General features: G+C 35.5%; 1 protein-coding gene across 1 annotated transcript in view; it reads right to left on the minus strand.

The window, feature by feature from the left end:
* Positions 1–19,161, minus strand: part of LRP1B (LDL receptor related protein 1B) — a 674,736-nt gene that overhangs the window by 29,193 nt on the left and 626,382 nt on the right. The window contains exons 80-83 of the mRNA XM_035332355.1: positions 17,797–17,913; positions 16,133–16,306; positions 15,483–15,608; positions 10,046–10,210 (exon numbers count right to left, since the gene is read on the minus strand). Coding sequence (XP_035188246.1) covers positions 10,046–10,210; positions 15,483–15,608; positions 16,133–16,306; positions 17,797–17,913 — 582 coding nt within the window. The remainder of the gene's footprint in view (positions 1–10,045; positions 10,211–15,482; positions 15,609–16,132; positions 16,307–17,796; positions 17,914–19,161) is intronic.

The raw sequence follows: 19,161 nt of genomic DNA on the forward strand, positions 1-19,161 counted from the left end.
TTCCTGGCTTCCAAAATTGGTATGGAGAAATGCAGATTCATCAGAACCTGAGGACACTTCTGGAATAAACGCGCAGACAGGACAGACTTCATTTGAGTCATAAAGAACCCAACCTGCTGGCAAATACAGTCAAGATCTTAATTGGGTCCGTGCAGATGACTGAAATGTCCAGTCTTGAATGGGTACATCAATATAATTGGCTATGGAAAATTTGGAAAAGGAAACCAACTAATGGGCTGTTGTATTCATTTACTCCTTTTCACATCTTTGCTCATCATGGAATAGGGCTACATGTAAAGAAGTATTAGGGTTACAGTTAACTACAGTTAACTACATAATACACACTGTATATATATTCTACAATGCAGAAGCCCTTCAGACTGGAATTTCAGGTACATAGAGGGAAAAAATTGATTAGTGGATTTTTTTTTAGTGACTACCCAATCCAGACAATGGTACGGCTGTGGAATCTGAAAGAGATCAGAGAAAGACGGATAATGCAGTGATGATGAAAGACTCCAGTTATCCCTGTATTTACATTTGTAAAACTCCATACCACGGAACGAAGCAGAAACTAACTTCTCAGATACAAACAATCCTCCTTCATGGAGGGGTGGGTTGGAGAGGACACAAGAGAAGCTATGCTTGACTTGGGCCTGACCAAGGATTTGGTTTAAATTGTACAGGAGAGCCAACATCTTCATTAGTCAAAAGAATTACCATTTATAAAGTAAATTACCATTTACTTTTCCATAATTATTTCTCACCTTTGTATTAATCTACCAGAAAATATTTACTGTTGCCTGATTTGCTGAAGCATTATGACTTGGTCCCTTCCTTGCCTTATTTTGTCTCACTCATTGTTTCCTCAGTAATTTTTTATACAATCTCTGGTATAGGTATCCACAACTATCAAATTCACATTGTCTTCTGATGTTGCAACTAAAACTCTGCAATATGAGACTCTTCTTTTTCTTGTCTCTGTTCTATTTCGTTGGCTGTCTCATTAAAGTTACACAGATTAAACTAAATATGCCACAAACTCCAAAATTCTCATTTTCTTCCAGTCTGCCTTTGTTTTAATCTCATATAATCATTTAGTATCATATTCATGGAAGAATTTTTCGATGCACGTGAAGTACCCTTATTTTTTCTACTTTTTCTAAGGCATGTAGAATAATTTATTATTTTTCCTACCCTAACTTCTCACTCTTTTGTTACATCAAGCCTATCACGTAATTCTTTTCTATATTTTCTATTTTAAGCTACGCTAATTTAAAATGTTTTGCGAATCATCCTAAAGGCCATGAGATCAGTTAGTCTCTTCCTCTAATGAGTACAGCAGGAACAAACCCATTGACTTAAAATAGCTCAAAATAGTTTAATATGCATCAGCCTGGTTATTCATATCTGTCCCCTGTGATCTAAACATTAAATCAAAGATGTTGAAATCAGATGTTAGCATAGAGTCTTTGTTTTTCTCCATGTATGCAGTTGTATTTAAATTTCTGCCCTCGAATAGGAGCTTTTTACATAAACCTTCATCCAAATCCATCCTTCACGTAAAATACTGATAGAACATAAGTTTGAAATTGTTTTTTATTACTAATATTCCCATATTTTTTAAACTGATGGACCATGATATTTTGCTAGTTTGTAGAAAAGATTATTCTATTCTTTGCTAATGTAGCCTTATAAATATGCCAAATTGCTGACTGTTATATGAAAATTTAATTCAGTATAGCCTAAACATCATTTTTGTCACTGAATTTAGCATGACTTTTAGTAACGTGAATAGTTCATTGCCTATTTTACACAGACTGTTGGCATCTGAAATAATAGTAATAATAATAATGACATTTTCATCTGCCTTATTGTCATAAATTATTTTGGATATAAAGTGGTTCCAAGAACAGTTTAATAAAACTGCAGTATTAAACAAAGACAAACAATGCCACAAGTTTACACAGCACAGAATCCAAATATTGATTTATGCTTGCAAAGAAAATACATTAACCAAGATGTCATATATTCTAACTAACAACCACTGCATCTCATGCACAGAGAATTTACACTTGTTATGAAGTTTCAGGACTAGAACTATGTAGGGACAAAAATAAAAGTTGTCTCTTAATCCCTGATCTGTGCCACAAAAGATATATTCACAACACAGCATAGAAAAACATTCATAACATAATGAAAAACTATTAATAAGTGGCTTATGAAGCACTAACTTCTTCAAATTCAGCTAAACATCTTCTGGTGTATTTTATTAAAAAAGAAAAAAAGCAAAAAAAAAAAAAAATCCAAAGAAAAAAATAATCCCAGTTTTGAGTTTTTTTTTTTTCTTCAGTGCAGCCCTCAAATGGATTTACTGTATGAGAATAGCGTCTTTTCCTGTACCTATCACAAACCAGTACCCTAGCCTTTACCTATCCTCTTTAGGCCCCTAGCATATTAATCCCAAGAAAAAAAATATCTGGTTTTGACTATTTATGTTGAAAAATCTTGTCTGTAGGCAAGGAGGACAAAATAGCACCATATTTTCAACATCTCTCATGTTCCAATTCGAAAGCTGTAATAATAATACCTAGAAAACAAGCACATCTTTTTGTTCAGGATTTCTCCACACTCAGTGCATTACAGTGAATAGGCACACTTTGTGACTTAGTATTCCTAACCCAATTCTTGGATAATCTGAATTTCTCACTACGTTTGTGTGCAAATGGTAGCATGAGGGATGAACTCCCCATATCAGTGTGTATTTTCTATGTGAAATAATTATAAATAATAATTCTACACAAATGAATTGTAGCCAAATAATATATTAGGGGAGGACTGATAGGACATATAAAACAAATAGCAAAAACTATAATGCCATTTCTTTGAGTAAGCAATGTACTTGTCACTATTCTCTGAAGATTCTCTCTATAGCCTCCTCTCTCTATTAAAAAAAATACAGAAATTTTAATCTTATCTGTGAAACTGATTCCCCCCCCAATATATATATATATATATATGTATATATATATTCTGATATTTATTCCAAACGTCTTGCACAGAATTTTGCAAGTTAAATAACAATGCCTTACGCTGACCTTGGGTTATATGATGTTGGTGTTGGCAGCAGGACATGACCAAAACGTGAAATTTTGGCATGAAGATGAAATGTAGTTTCCCCCCTTTCTTTCAAAAGAAAACAAAACAGAACAATAACAACAACAAAAATCTATAAGAAGCTGTCAGAGACCAAAATCTTAAAATGTTCAATTAGCATAGAGGCTGTAGTTACCCCTAGTCTACTGATTCAATTTGATATATAATAGCAAACAGCTTTTCAAATTATCTTAAAAAATAGCTAATTAATATTTTAGTGCATTGTTCCTGTAATATCCAGGTGATTTATTTCATGTCATATATCTAGTCATATATCTAAAAATCCTATTTGAATTTATTTTGTAATGAACAAAGCTGTAGGGCAAGCACTTTTGATTCATGCTATTACCTAGACCACAGAGAAATATTCTTCATTTGATATGACCACAGAAGGTATTCTGCTTTTTTTTTTTTAAAAAAAAAAGAAAGTACGGCCCTTTGTTTTATGAAAATAAACACCATTTTTATAAGCTTTTTAATGTTTATTTTTTCAAAAAATTAAATCATCTAGATTAATGCCTGCACCAAGACATAGGTAATTTATTTCTTTCAGTCAATGGTAAATTCCCTACCAGCAATATGTGTATTCCATTCGTTATGTATGAATACGCACAATCTATTTAATTTGCATATTTCACTTGCTGTCACTATTAAAACAATGTGGCACACCAGCCTACTATAAGTAATATCGTGTCCTCTAGAGTAGTTATCAGCAGTTTGTGGGTATCACAATAATTCATTTCTCTGATGCTGATGAACCATAATTAGCTTTACAGTACTGGAGAGAAGCTGTATTACAGTACATAATTAGTAGCTGAGCTGATTGGGATCAATCCCAGTAGATATGTATTCTCTCCATGTTGTGAAAGAAAAGGAGAAAAGAATCATCTCAAAATGTATTATTATAGCCTCAAAGGCTGCTCTTTCCAAGGTTGTTTGTGAGGCTTCTTTTGGGACCCCTAGATCAGCTGCACACCAGACCAGACATCTTCGACCCCCTATAAAACATGCACCCTTCCTGCACCTTCCCCTGTCCTGGCTACAAGAAGATGTACGCATGCTGTGCTTTAAGCTGGTGGGCAGCTCAGCACCACACAGCTGTTTGCTCATTGCCCACCCCTTACCCACAGTGGGTTGAGTTGAAGACAATAGGAAAGAAAAGGAAATAATAATAATAATAATAAAACCATGTGCAAAGCAATTGCTCACTGCCTCCTGACTGATGCCCAGCCAGATCCTGAGCAGAGGCAGCCCCACCCCAGCCAACTCTTCCAGTGTTATTGCTGAGGGATGCCCCTTAGGGCAGCCTGGGCCAGCTGTCCTGGCTGTGCCCCCTCCCAGCCCTTGGGGCACCGCCAGCCCCTGGCTGGCAGGGCAGCAGGAGGAGCTGAGCAGGCCTTGGCTCTGGGTGAGCCCTGCTCTGCAGCAACTGACACATTCCAATGTTATCACTGCTATTTTCATCAAAAATCCAAAACACATCACTGTGTGAGCTTCTATCAAGAAAATTAACTCTGTCCCACCTAAAACCAGGACAGCACACCCCTTGGAAGCTTCCCAGTTTGAAATACTGGGACTGACCAGGCATTATAAAAGGAGAACCTGTTTACCTGTTTACTTTGCTAGTGTTTTCAGTATGCACATGTCCCCAAACCATCTTGCTTTGTTTACATAACCGAACATAAAATAACTGCCTGTCCTGGTTTCAGTTAGGACAGTTATTTTTCCTCCTAGTAGCTGGTAGGGTGCTATGTTTTGGATTAGGATGAGAAGAGTGCTGATAACATGCTGATGTTTTAATTGCTGCAGAGCAATGCTTATACTAAGCCAAGGACTTTTCAGCTCCTCACTCTGTCCTGCCAGCGGGCAGGCTGGGGGTGCAGCAGGAGCTGGGAGGGGACAGACCCAGGCCAGCTGACCCAAACTGGCCAAAGGGGTATTCCATACCAGCTGGGGTCATGCTAAACAATATATAGGGGTGGCTAGCCGGGGTGGGGGGCCGGCTGCTCGGGGTTGGGCTGGGCATCGGTCAGCGGGTGGTGAGCAATTGCATTGTGCATCACTTGTTTGTACATATTATTATCATCATCATTATTATTTTCTATCTTAATAAACTGTCTTTATCTCAACTCACAGGCTTCACTTTCCCATTTCTCTCCCCCATCCCAGAGAGGGAGGGGGGAGGGTGAGCGAACGGCTGTGTGGTGTTTAGCTGCCAGCCGGGTTAAACCACAACACTGCCTTATATATATATATATATGTTTAATCAATTTTCGTTTAGTTGAAATAACAAGTTTTTACTTTTTTTTTTTTTTTTTTTTTTTTTTCATACAAACACCATGATTCTATGTGGTTAAATATACCCTTCGTACCATAAATATAGTAAAAAGATTTATTTATCTAAATTTGTGAACTAGTTAAATCGAGGTATTGTGTTCAGGACACTTATAAAATTTTGATCCAACATTTTTACCATTAACAGTAAGTAAAAAGGAAGTGTATATTTATGGTAACTTTTTTTTTTTTTTCCAAATTCCCATTAATTTGGTATACTGGAAAGTGTTCGTTATTATATCCAAACTTTTAATTACACGTCTCAGATGTGTACTTTTAATTAACTGATGACATTTTCTTCGTTCAATTTTTGTAGTTCAATACAACTGTCATAAACTTATAAATTTTAATTAAAGCTGCCCCAATCTCTAGCTATATAATGTTCACATAGGAATTTGCCAAAAGGCTTAGCAGTAAGTAAACCAACAGTGAATAATCCCTGAATTGCCAGTGGGATTTGTTTAACAAATTAACATTTGTGTGCAGATAATGAGGTTCTCCAATTTACCACACAGAGCAAAGATTTAGCACAATTTTTTTTTTTAAAAAATGAGTAATACTCTGCAATTTACTTAATTGGTTATCACATTCCTATTATATATTAGGTAGTGAAAGAGAGCAGAATTTACACATTCACTAGAACACACACATTTGCCAGAAGTGTATTTTATACGCTGTGTCATTCCATTTTTATCGGAAAATGATGAAAGATCTGTTTTCAGGATGTATCTACCTTGATTTTCTAGCAAGAATCCAACAACAAAGAAACTTCCCAAGTCCTACAGAAACCTCACAGCAGCTGGGCTCCTGCAGAAGCTCATTTCCCTGTGAGGCTTCTGGGCAAACACCGTCAGTATGCAACCGAACCAGCTTCCCTCAAGTCAGGAGGCATGCACCACGGCAGCTCGGATGAGCAAACACCACATCAAGAACTCCAGATTTTGTCTCTGGCAACCCAAAATTCACAAGGGCATTTCCATAAGCCCATTGTGGCAGAAATAACAGACAGCAACTGAGTCGTTTAAACTGGGAAATGCTGGAAATAGAGCTGCTAAGTGGTCCCTGTGGACCCTACCCCGACTCCTGCTCAGCATGCTGATGGCCTGCCATCTCCATCTGCAGCTGCCTCTGCTCACACCGGTGCTAGCCCGGAACCACACGCTCTGCAGCTCTGCCTTGGAAATTTCCTGACAGTCCCTAAGCTTTCCAAAGGGCATGAGTGTAGAACACCACTTGTAGATTGACTCCATCGAGGCTATGTGAGTTAGATAATATAAGAAAATCGATAAGGGCAATCAGATCTTCTACAAAAGACAGATTAAAGCAAGCTGAAATTATCACAGGTCATTTATCTTTTGCGGGTAGGATCTAGATTGACACTAGCACACATGTGGCTGCTGCAACTTCCAAAGGAAAATGTTGCATCACTTTGAACCAAAAAAAAAATATATATTTATTTTTATTTTTTAAATAGGAAAATATGCAAAATTTGATTGCAACAGTTAGCAGGACAGTTTGATGAGCCAGTTGTATAATGGATCAAAAGCTGCATTAGGAGGAATTGGCTGGGAACATGGTATGCACAGATAAGAGCAGAGTAGTAAAACAAATTAAAATGATACTGAACTGATTTAAAATAGAAATTTTATACTTTCTAGTTGTAAGAGAATTCTCTACACACAAACAAAAACAAACAGTACGTATCATACTTTTAGCTAGCAGACAGGTCAATCTGGTAGGATGTAACATCGGAAATCTGGGCATAATATAATGCCTACTCTTAAGTTCTACAGCCATGACTGAAAAGCAGAGGAATTCCTGTAATAAAGAACCTTTGCATTCCTATGTGTTGCAATGTGCAAGGATAAACTAACATGTCCACTAACGACTCTCATATGAACCTGACAAGGCAGATCAGCTCTGCCTGGAAGGCTGAGATGATAAGGAAGTAAATGAATGCTGCTCTGCTTCAGATTTCACACCCTCAGTCCAAAATGTGAATGGTATGTGCAGCCCTTGCAGCTAAAAGTGCATTGACTGAATTCAGTGACTGAGTAACATGTTTGGCATAGTGGTATATCCAACTGGAAAGAAGAAACAGGTGCTGCAAAAACACCTAAGGAATTAAGCTTTGTTGAGTTAATAAATTACAGTTTTCAATGCCTTAGTGGCATCCAGTTTAGCTTCCCTCTGTAAGATACATAATGGCTTTAGTATACCATGGATTAGATTAAATGAGGACATGGGGACATCTCACTGACATGTTGGTTAGTTTCAGGAAAAAAAAAAATAAATATATTTGTCTGATATGGATAAGAAATATAGTCTGATAAGAAATAGAGATTTCTTCCTAGTATAATATCTACAGGGTCCAGGGGCAAGGCATGCAAGGAAGATGAGATGTGGGAGTCTGATGCTCTCTTTTTGCTTACAAATAGAAGCTGCAATTTTAATAGCCAGGTCTGCATTAGTAATGAGCAGGAATGATTCTGCCCTGGTCTTAGCTAATAAAGGCTTGGCATGCTTTGGCTAATTTTGCTACAGTAAACTTCTGATGTAGTTGAAGGTTCAGATTCCCAAAATCAGGCAACTGAACGTTAAAATGGGGACTGTGGTGACATCCCAGCTGGCTCTCCTGATACATTTTTGGTACAGGCATGTAATCCTGTTTGAGACCAAGAAGAAATAGGATGTCTGCATCTCCAGGCCCTCTGTAGCAGATGGGACCATGACTAACAGTTCAGCAGAAGTTTATTGTATAATACACTCATATCTCTCATTTACTCACTGGTGACCAAACGCACTACACTATTTCAGCAAGACTGAGAGATTTCAGATGCTGGATTTAATAGGGAAAAAATATTCAAAATCCAGGTTACAGCATAGCTGTGTGAGCACAACAACTGCTAGCTGCCTGGTAAAGAAAGAACAACTTTCTGGAGGTGAGTGAGCGCTATGGCTACCGCCAACTGCCAAAAGATGAGGAAAAATAAAACCCCGAGATCCAGGATTCAGAATTGAGCTGTGCTATAGGAGCTAAGTTACTAGTTATATACAGCTTTTTAACCCCACAAAAGTATCAATTAAATGCCTGACATTTAAAGATGTGGGAGTAAACGTCCTCTCTTCAGACGATAGTGAAGTTCTGCACATCATTTAAATCACCCATGACTGTCTTTCATTCACTTGCATGTCCTCACTAAACGTGTATTGATCTCACTAAATTGATACAAATCTCTGCTTATCATTTGTGTCAGTAGTTCCATTAGCTGTTAGAAGCAGTTTCAAGTACAATTAATCAACTTCAAGTTGATTGTACAAGTAATTCTTATTTTCTAATATTTAGTCATTATTAGTGATATTAACGATCAAAAACATTATTAACCCTCGAACACTCAGAACTGAAAAATCCTTTGTTTAGCATATCACAAATTACCAGGTTTGGATTCATTTGGATTTTTGCTACCACGTCTGTAAATCAGAAGAGGATCCACAGAAGCCAGTTTAGTAAGTGAAACTGAATTACTAAACTATATAAGCTAAATTAGTAAGGAAAGCATTGAGATGTAAGCCCCCTCTATCACAGAGACTAAGATTAATTCTGCGTTACAGGGAGGTCCCTTTGTGTTAAACAGACACAAACTCCTCTTCTACGGTCCGATGCCTGTACTGTCCTTTCAGTAACGAGGATGTTGGTCATTTCAACACATAGGAGAAAATGATTCTACTGCAGCACCTGACAGGCTACTGAGAAGAGACAAGACATCAAACTCCTCCTCCAGCTGTCCTGTTTTTAACAAAATATTTAAATGTTCCTTGGAACAGAAAATAGAATTAATCTTCTGCTTTCTCTGGTAATTACTAAATTTTAGAGTACTTCTTAACACACTTTTCCGTTCTAGCCCAAACAATGTTTAATTGAAGCATACAACCTAGAACGGCCTACATGTTAGGGACACAGATCAATTCCCAAATATGCACATTTTGACAGTTAGGATAATCTTCCTTGAGATAAGAGAGGTGATTTCAAATTCCTTCAGGCAAACAAAGGATTTGAATTCTGATCAACCAATTCTTCCTGAGAATTAAATGAGGAAAATGTCTGTTTTGTGAATACCAGTAAGATACCGGGAAAATCTAAGTCACACCACTTTGTAGCTCAAAGAAACAACTTGACTTGTATGCCCAGTAGCACCTAAGACTTGAGGGATAATCAAGACAGAGAGAAGGCAAGATGTGTGGGGCTTTTCCAGATGTGGTTTGACTTGACCTTACAATTTACAATTCTCTTTTGACACCTCAATATGTGTGTCTTCATTCTGAGTACTTACATGCTCCCTTTTGTGGGATGTAGTTTAGTTTTGGCAAAACACTTGAGATACGTTAAAGAAAAGTACTTCATTATAAAGTATATGTCCAGTATATGCTGGTATATTTCATAGAATGTAAGCACAAACAAAAGAAGTTACAAAGATTAAGAAATCACAACCTAGGCATATATTCAAACATTTAAATTAAGGTAGGTAAAATAATAGAAAGCTGCACAAATATTTACCAAGGAGGGAGGCTCCACAGGTTCCTCCATTCTGGCAGTAATTGTAGCAATGGTTGGTTTCACACCTTTCTCCTGAGTAACTTGGCCAGCAGTGACACCGGGGATCCCCCTTCTCATTTATAATGCACTTTCCTCCATTTTCACAGGTTAGTTTGCAGGTATCATCTGCAGCAAGAGCACACAACTGTTTTCAACAATTCCTTTTCATGTAGCTGGCAAAACAGGGTCTGTTCATATTTTAAATGGAGCTACTGATCTCTGTCAATGTGGGAAATAAATAAATATCACTTATCATAGGAAAAAACAAACAAACAAACAAAAAACCACACACTTAGAAGACCATGAGCCCCCACTGGAAAGGCTGTTAAGATCTCCAGAGGCAGTGGGAGCTGTACAGCAGGGCTGGAGGCTGGTATCGTACCAAGGTACTGGCACGGGCACACGTGCTTGGCAGCTGTGCTTCATCCAAATGATGCGACAGGAAAACTGACCTCCTGAGGACAGCACTTATTATGAATTTTTTTTGAAGCTATCATTCTTAGTATAAGAAATGAAAAATTGAATTTTGGTTTCATCTGGGGGATCTCAGTAAACTTCCCCATCTTCTGGTAACCTCAGCATAAAGTGGTTTGCCTTTTCCTTTTTTTTTTTTTTTTTTTTTTTTTTTTTAATCTCTTTTCCACTCTATTAACTAACACCCTTCTTAACTAAACTTTATCCAAAATATTTAAAAGGAAACTAGACAACATTTAAATCCTTCTCATAAATTGATGTTTGCATACTAACTTGTTGCTCTTAAACTGGTCTCAGATATATTATTTATATATATTTATGTATTATTATATATATAATCAGTGCCTGATTATTGCACTTCTCTCAAATTAATCTGAAACTAGACAACAAATCTCAAAGTTCTTGTGGAGGACTGAGTGGCACTACATCACTTCAGGTGTTTACAGCAACAATAATAAATACCGTATGTTTTTCATTTTTTGCTATCTACCCTAGGCAAATTCGTCTACTGTAACAAAGCTACTTTGTACTTGGAAGTTTGAAGATGCCTCAGTATTTTATTTATTTAGGTGGTTCATTAAATCCTTTGATGTTCCATGAACCATTCTTCAGTGACTCATTATAGAAGTTGTTTAAATGGATAATGTGGCATAACTTATTGGAGAAAAGGTCTATTTTTGTTTTGCTTATCTTATCTGTTTTACTTATCATTAGTCATGAGTTTATAGAGCAGAGCTTAGTAAAAACTGAGCTACACCAAAATACAGACAAGTGCTCATTTTTATGAACCTTTCTGATTGCACATTAAAAACATCAGTTATTGTTCTCTTTTAGAGCAATCTGCAGAGTTGAGATGCAAAATTTGAAAAAAAAATCAATTATGACAGACATTATTAATTCAACAGAAAAATAAAATAACATAATGCATATTTATATGAATGAAACATGGACCACGAATTTCAAAGTTACTGTAATCACACCAAGAAATACATGCCTTCATATTTTCAGGAAAATATACTGAACCAAAAATTGCCCACAGTAAAGATTTCTAATCCAACTGCCTTTCAAAAATTTAGATATTCATGTCTTAGACATTTTAAACGCAATATATGTTAAAACTTTGTGCAATGATGGTTGACCTGGAAAAACATAAAAGTTGTTATATTTTCCATCATAATGAGATTACTAAAATTTGCTACTGGTTTTGTTCTCTATTCAACAGTTCAAATTCAAGAGTTTAAATACAAATCTAATATGAAATGAAGGAAAATAACTGCAATAATTTCGGACTTTTAAATAAATAACAAACTAGGACTGAAAGATGTAATGGATAAACCCAGTTTAAAGATACTATGTTAGACTTTAACAGAATAGGGCTTTTAATGCTGCAGTTTTGTTGTCTGAAAGTAAATACAAGAGTCAAATTACTCTTGCTGATTCACATCAGCCAAGTACAAAAGAGGATCAGATGCCTTTGTGTGCGAGACAAGAGCAAAATGATCCCATAGGGGAAAACAGGAAGAAAAAAACAATACAGGGGAGAAACACAGAAGAATTGTTACAAAAAGCTGAACACTCTTAATTTGAATTAGTGAATAAAGGCTTCAGGATAAAAGAGCTGAGAACATCTGTAATATGCATTCACTTCTGGAACAAAGCAAAGTAAAATAAATCAGAAATACTTCTATCTAGAGTCAATTCAATACTAGTCAGAGCTAGCAGGAACTTGGACTCAAAAACCTCTCAGCTGTTCTTTTCACTTCTGAAATGTCAGAAGTAAATAATTTCAGTTGTTATAGTACTTCCAGTCTAGCTACTGAATCTATCTAACATGAAAAAATGTAAAGGGTTACAGGTTATGTAATTTTATATATTTTCTTCTAGGTTGGTTATTCATTCTTCAGCCGCCTTGATCTGTCTAATCAATCTTAATACATCTTCAATAAAGAACAAAGAAACTTTGATTTGTGGTTTTTCTAATGTTTTTCTCCCTGATATGACTATTCGACAGAAAAATTAATGAACTTATGGCCTATTTGTGCTCTGCCTCTTTCCTCTAATTGAAAGTAAAACCTTACACAGAAGAAACACTGAAAAAGCAGCAATACAAAGCATTCTGAATCTCACTGATATTTTTATCTTCACTTGTCCAATTTTTTGTGTGTTCCATCCCTCTCCCCCAAACACACATACACAGCTTTCATTGGCATTTCTCTAACAACCTTTTATTTCTTGAGAAAAATGTATCTTACTTCTTGTAATTTTTTTTTTTCCTCAAATGGAGAGATGAGGCACATGGTAATGAATGATAGTCATTGGCACAAGAACAGTTTCCCTTCCAACTGTGGAAAATAATCATCTCACAGGGCACAAAAGTAATTGTTCTTGACTATCCTAAAGAGAAATGTGTAATTCCTGAGCTGAATTCACCTATTAAGGAGAAAGTACAGAGTTCTAATATTATGCTAAGTTTGTGCAAATTTTCCTGTCCCTCCAGATGAGAGTCTTACTATCTGCTAGATTTATTAGAACAAGTTGTAACCTCTGAATTTTGTCTGAATGCTGTGTGAAAGGCCTTGATTTCCCTTCAGATTTTTTTGCTTTAAAAAATCCATTTGATTTACAATCCTAGGTGGAAGAGAAAGGTCTAAGAAAAGGATGAGCTGTGAGAAGAAACTAACACCTGCTGTATTTTAACCCATTTTACTCAGTTCTGGGTTATGTCACTCTCACCTTTTTATAAATAAGGAAATAGTTCTGTAATCGAATATCTTTTCAAACCAGAAGCAGATTTCTGTGTTTTACACCGTTCTTTTAGGTATCTAAACAATCTGAAAGCAGGACAGAAATCAGAAGCTAGTATATGAATTGCCGTAAATTTTGCTAGTACAGCTCCCTGGGGCAGAATTTGTGGGTGAAAAAGAAGGTATAGAAGGATTAACCTCTACGTCCCCAGTCATAGAACTTGGTCTGCTTGTCATTTGTGTGTGCAGTGGGCAAGTCTTCACAGAAATGTGCTGAAAGCAACACCGTGATAAAGTAATGTTTCATCTCTTTTCAGAAGCAACGTCAGATCTGAATCTTTACAACTTTTTCTCAGGTTTTTCATCCAGTCAAGATAGCATAAATATTCCCTTAAAATGAAAAGTGATAAATATTCACCCCCAGAATACTGAACTCTTGGAAGCGTTCCATTACTTTTGCTCACTCAGCTGTGATACACACGGTCTTCCTCCAGTGCAAGTCTCTACATTTCCATCCTCTCAGTACATATTTAGCATCACTGTTCTACAGACAATTAGATACAATGAACCTGATGGATGCAAATCAAGTGGTCTCTCAGAAATATGAAGAGGTACTCTACCAATATGAGGTCTGAAGAGAAGCTTCTAAATTGAAAAAGTTGGGCCTGCTACAGTCAAGAAATAAATCACACAGAAAAATGTGTTCTGTCAGTCATAATCTGCTTGGGAAAAGAGAGATGGAAGCTTATCTAAGAACACACAGGAAATCACTTTCATTTTATTATCAAACCATTCTGAATGATACAACACATGTATGTTGCAGTAACTCTCTCTTGAGAATGCCAAATTAAACCCCCAAACTGTTTTTCATCCGTTGCAAGAGATGTTGGTGAAACAGCTGTCTGGAGCAATCTGGATTCAATCTTACAGAAAGCCATTTTAGAATTCCTCGCATAGTACTTAGGAAGACAAATCAATTCAACGGATCAAGACTTTTGTAGAAAGGCAATTCTATTATGCAGAATTTCAAGACTTACCTCAATTTTCTTTGGTTAAAAAATCAACAACAATGCAATGAACCAGACTTTGAGTCGATTTGGGCGGTTTAGTCACAAGAAATAGAGCAAGATCCCTAAAGTGGTTAGACAGCTAAGTAGTAACTATGGGTCACTGAAAATAATTATTAAATTGTACTGTATCATCAGAAAATTAAATTTTATTGAAGCATTTCTAGCTTCTGATGACAAGTCAAAAGTAGCCAGGCAGAAACACTTCCATCTCAGATAAAGAGCTGATACTTGGAGGGGCAGCAATTGTGGATTCTCTCTGAAGACAAAGGGTGTTTAGATAGATCTGTCCTAAAAGTTGCAGATCTTGTAGAGTATCCTAATACTTTCTATCACTGACTTCTCAAACAAAAAAAGAAACCCTATCCCGTGATTTCTAGAACCTCTTAAAATCCAAGCTGGTCAGGAATTCATTTCAGCTGTATAACTACTTTAGGTTTGGCCTTCAATAGAGTAGAATCATTTTAGAGCACTTAACACTCTTCTTCTATGGGAAAAATACATACACACACACACATATATATATATATATAAATATGGGGAGATATAGAGAGAGCAAGAACTCAGTAGCTATGTTGCCATGAAGTCTAGTTTCTTCTGTTTTGATTTTAGTGATTATTAGATATTAAAAAAAAAAAAAAGAAGGCAATTTTAGATAAAAATATTTCAGTTCTTTTTTCTTCTTTTCCTTTTACTTTAAACTCATAATTTACTATGTTGCTCTTACTGCCTTTTAACCATTGTTGCAGTCTATGCAGAGTTGTTTCTTGAGGGTCTTTTATTTTTTTCTCATGAATGTCTCTTGTTTAATTTGAAATCCAAAATGCTTCTGACCTTTTCAAACCTCTTTTGGTCATAAGTATACACATTCATTTTTAAATATAATTTTGTATCAAATCAGGTGGAAAGATCATTTTTATTTTGATGAATATAAACAGTTTTCGGAATCAGGCATTATGCTTCTTCATATTTAGTTTCCATTTCAAATATGTAATACTTATGATGAATAACATAAAATAACAAAATTCTGACTCACAGACAAACTAAAGTCTTGCTACGAAAAAAATGACCATTTCTTTATTTCCTGCTTCTCACACAGTTTTCAATACCTACCTAAGAGGCTCTGATCAACGCATGTTCCATTAACCAATGACTTTCCTTCCGGACAAGCACATGATGCACCAGATGGGTTGAGTAAACAGATGAATTCACATGTCAGATCCAAGCATGGATTAGGTACTGTCTCAGAAGAGAAAATATGAAAATATTCAAAAGTTTATTTTTGTAGTTTTTTTTTTTCTTTGTTTGTTTTTGTTTTAGATTTATACTGTGTTAGAGAACTGGGAAGAAATAATCACGAAATTCTGATACACTTCTAGAATATCAACGGCCTGAAGACAGTGAACATTCACTCAAATGGCAGTGCTAGATTCAGACCACGATAAAATTTACTCCAGTAACAAGAAACATATTGGTACTATGCAGTAAAAACCCTCATTTGTATTCAGCTCTCTTCTAATTTTTTTATATTCCATTCGCAGTGTGCACAAGGCAAGCATTTGTCCAATGTCTCTACAAATGAAAGAAAAGGCATCAAAACCTAAGTTTAACTTATATAAAGAAATATAACTAAATATATTTTCACTTGGTACAACCAAGATATGTTTTACATTTCTTCAGCTGATGGTTACTTTTTGGTTTTTGTTTATTTTTCTGAGGTGAACTTGCCAAATATTTAGCTTTAAGTAATTATGCTTACTCACAGTCCATTTGTTTGTAGCGATGAAAAATCAAGGCACTTTTTGCTTTATCAACATCCACACTTAAGTATTCTACAAGGCTCTTGCCAAATTTGTGTACTCTAAATGCACCATTTTTAGGACCTGCTCCATATATGTAATCCTCAAAGATGTCAATTCTATGTGGATGCAGTAAACCTTAAATAAGAACAATACACACAAATATATACAAATAGTAAACAGCTTTATTTTAATAATAACTTAAATTGCATTGCAATTACAAGCTAAAAGGCATTATTATTCAGCGTGTGCACTTTTACCCACAAAGATTGCCTTATAAAAAGCATTCTTAAAAATAATTCTTTCCATACTGTGAGTAACTAAATGTGTAGCTTTCCACACAGCTGAAAGCTTTCCACACAGCTGTAGCTTGCCACACAATGTATTAGCTTTCCACACAGTTCAAACTCAGATAATGGTTGAACATGGAGAAGCAAGGAAACCCTACCGGAAAGACCAGCTGATGAAAGACTACCTTTTATACTACACATATTTTAATCCATAACCATGGTAAATTAATGCAAAATAAAATGCAAAGCCTCTACCAGTTCCTCATTTTTAGCAGCTAGTAACTTCCAGAAGCCTCTGGTCAATTCCAGACCAGTGGTTAAAATGCTCTCTAGCACCAAATATAATATCATCCCAATGAAAATCCAATACCAACTACCAACGAAGCATTCCTCAGCGTGCTTTCAAATTTTTGAAGTCTGTTCTGACTTCCTACTAAAATTTCATAAAATAATGTTACATATATCATCAAATTATTGAAAAGCCAACATGCAATTGTTTAAAAGCAAAGTTTGCTTGATCAGAATCTCTTTTCTTCTGAACGAAACTTTCCTAACTGACATTCTTTTAGTAGAATTCTGTGATCGTTAACTGACTGGAAAGCCAAATTATTATTTTTTTCTTCCAAACTGACTGGTCAGATCTCATAACAGTCTACGTGACTCCCCTCATGAAGGGGAGTGGAGAGGCAGATGCTAATCTTTTTTCTCTGGTGACCAGCGATCGCAACTAAGGGAAGGGTTTGAAGCTGTGACAGGGGAGATTTGGAATGGTTATCAGAAAAGGTTCTTCACTGAGAGGGTGGTTGGGCAATGGAACAGGCTCCCCAGGGAAGGGGTCACAGCACCAACCCTGTTCAAGAAGCATTTAGACAATGCTCTCAGACACATGGTCTGATTTTTTGGGTGTTCCTTTGGTGACCCAGGAGTTGGACTCGATGGTCCTTGTGGGTCCCTTCCAGCGCAGACATTCTATGGATCTATGAACTTTACAATTCCTATGCAATGCCAAAAGCTCCAATTTCTAACCAGTCAAGGTCCTCTTGTTGTAATGCAAATTCAAATGAGGCCACATAAATATTTCTCACAATGGTATTTAACAGTAACTAAGCTAACTATTAGGTAACAATCTTGGAAATTTGCATATATAATTCTGTATTTGTTTCCCTAAAGTTTAAATTTAAATACATATTTCTTCCGATAATATCTAAAGTATTATCTACAAAAAAGCAATGAATGTTAGTTCTTAACAGTGAATGCTTTTTTCTTACATAGTTTCTCAGTATAGTAAATTTTTTGCCCAATAAAACAGAAATGAAATTAAATAAATCATCTTCATACCTTGTTTAGTGCTCACTGACACAACTGAATCAGAACCATCAAAAAGAACACTTCCAATAACAGATAACTCAAAATCAGCCCAGAATAAACGCTGACTGAACTGATCAACTACAAGACCTAAAAAGAAAAAAAATAAAAATTCAACCAAGTATATAAAGGTTGAATTTCTTTTAAATTAAATATACAGTTTTCTATCATTCATATTCCAGTGATAAAGATGACAATGAAAATACAGGCTTGGAAACCAAGGAATAAAATATAATATCTGCAGCTTAAACCTTCCTTGAGTCAACTGGTTTCTTTTATTTTCTTAAACTTACACATCCAAGGTCAGTACCTCAGCAAGTAGGGATATCTACCAGGTGGGAATATAAACATAGGATCTAATCCCATTGTTTTCTCTATCAACAAAAAAATCTATTTTGTCAATAGATTTCTAACCACTAGCACTAGCATGAGTGCATGTTAGGAACTATAAAGCATTCACATTTGATGCTGCATTCTGAATCTATACAGTTCCCACAAATATATATATAAAACTATGTATTTGTTACCACCAAAACTTCATACATAGTAATTATTAAATAACTAAAAATCAGATTATTTTAATTAAATTAGGTTGAAAGTGTTGCAAGAATTAAACAGCAACATCCACAAACGTGTTTACACTCATATATATGGAAAGAGAGCAAAAGTGAGAGAGTGAGAGTACAAACAAGATTATAAGACAGAAAACTATGTGACTACTCAGCCTCTAGGCAATAACTAAATAGTTAAATTGTGCAGCTAGGGGATGCTTAAATGATTAATATGTCATTTTAAGTCATGTCAAAAGCTTCAACCTGTAACAATATTTGAACCACAAAAGAATTTAATTCAGAGCTTCTGAAGTTATGGTGTATTTTTAATAAGAATGGGAAAAAAGTATTTTTCTTCCTATTTATGTAAGTAGGTAAGTCTGAAAAAATACATCAAAAGAAATTATACATAACAGCAAAAATTTTCATCGTAAGATCATAAATTAATCAGCTACAGATAGATGAGAGGAAGTAGAGAATGTGTGATGCATAGACCAGTGAAATATGTTTCTATTTGTAATTCTGTTAAGAAAAAAAGTTTTTAAAAGAAACAGACATACAGTTAAAGAGAATTCAGACATACAGTTAAAATCACAATGTGTCAACTCTGTGTATTATAAGGTACTTGTAATAGAGAGTATTTTAGAAATAGTCCCCAGTCTCCAGCTTAAAATTATTTTGCATTTTAGTAAGACTACTTAAATATCAAAAAAAAAAAAAAAACCCTCAATGATTCTTTCACAATATCAGAGATAACACAAATTAAAATAAATAAATAAATTTAGAA

Source organism: Oxyura jamaicensis, chromosome 7 (genome assembly GCF_011077185.1).
Source record: "Oxyura jamaicensis isolate SHBP4307 breed ruddy duck chromosome 7, BPBGC_Ojam_1.0, whole genome shotgun sequence".
NCBI classification, from domain to species: Eukaryota; Metazoa; Chordata; class Aves; order Anseriformes; family Anatidae; genus Oxyura; species Oxyura jamaicensis.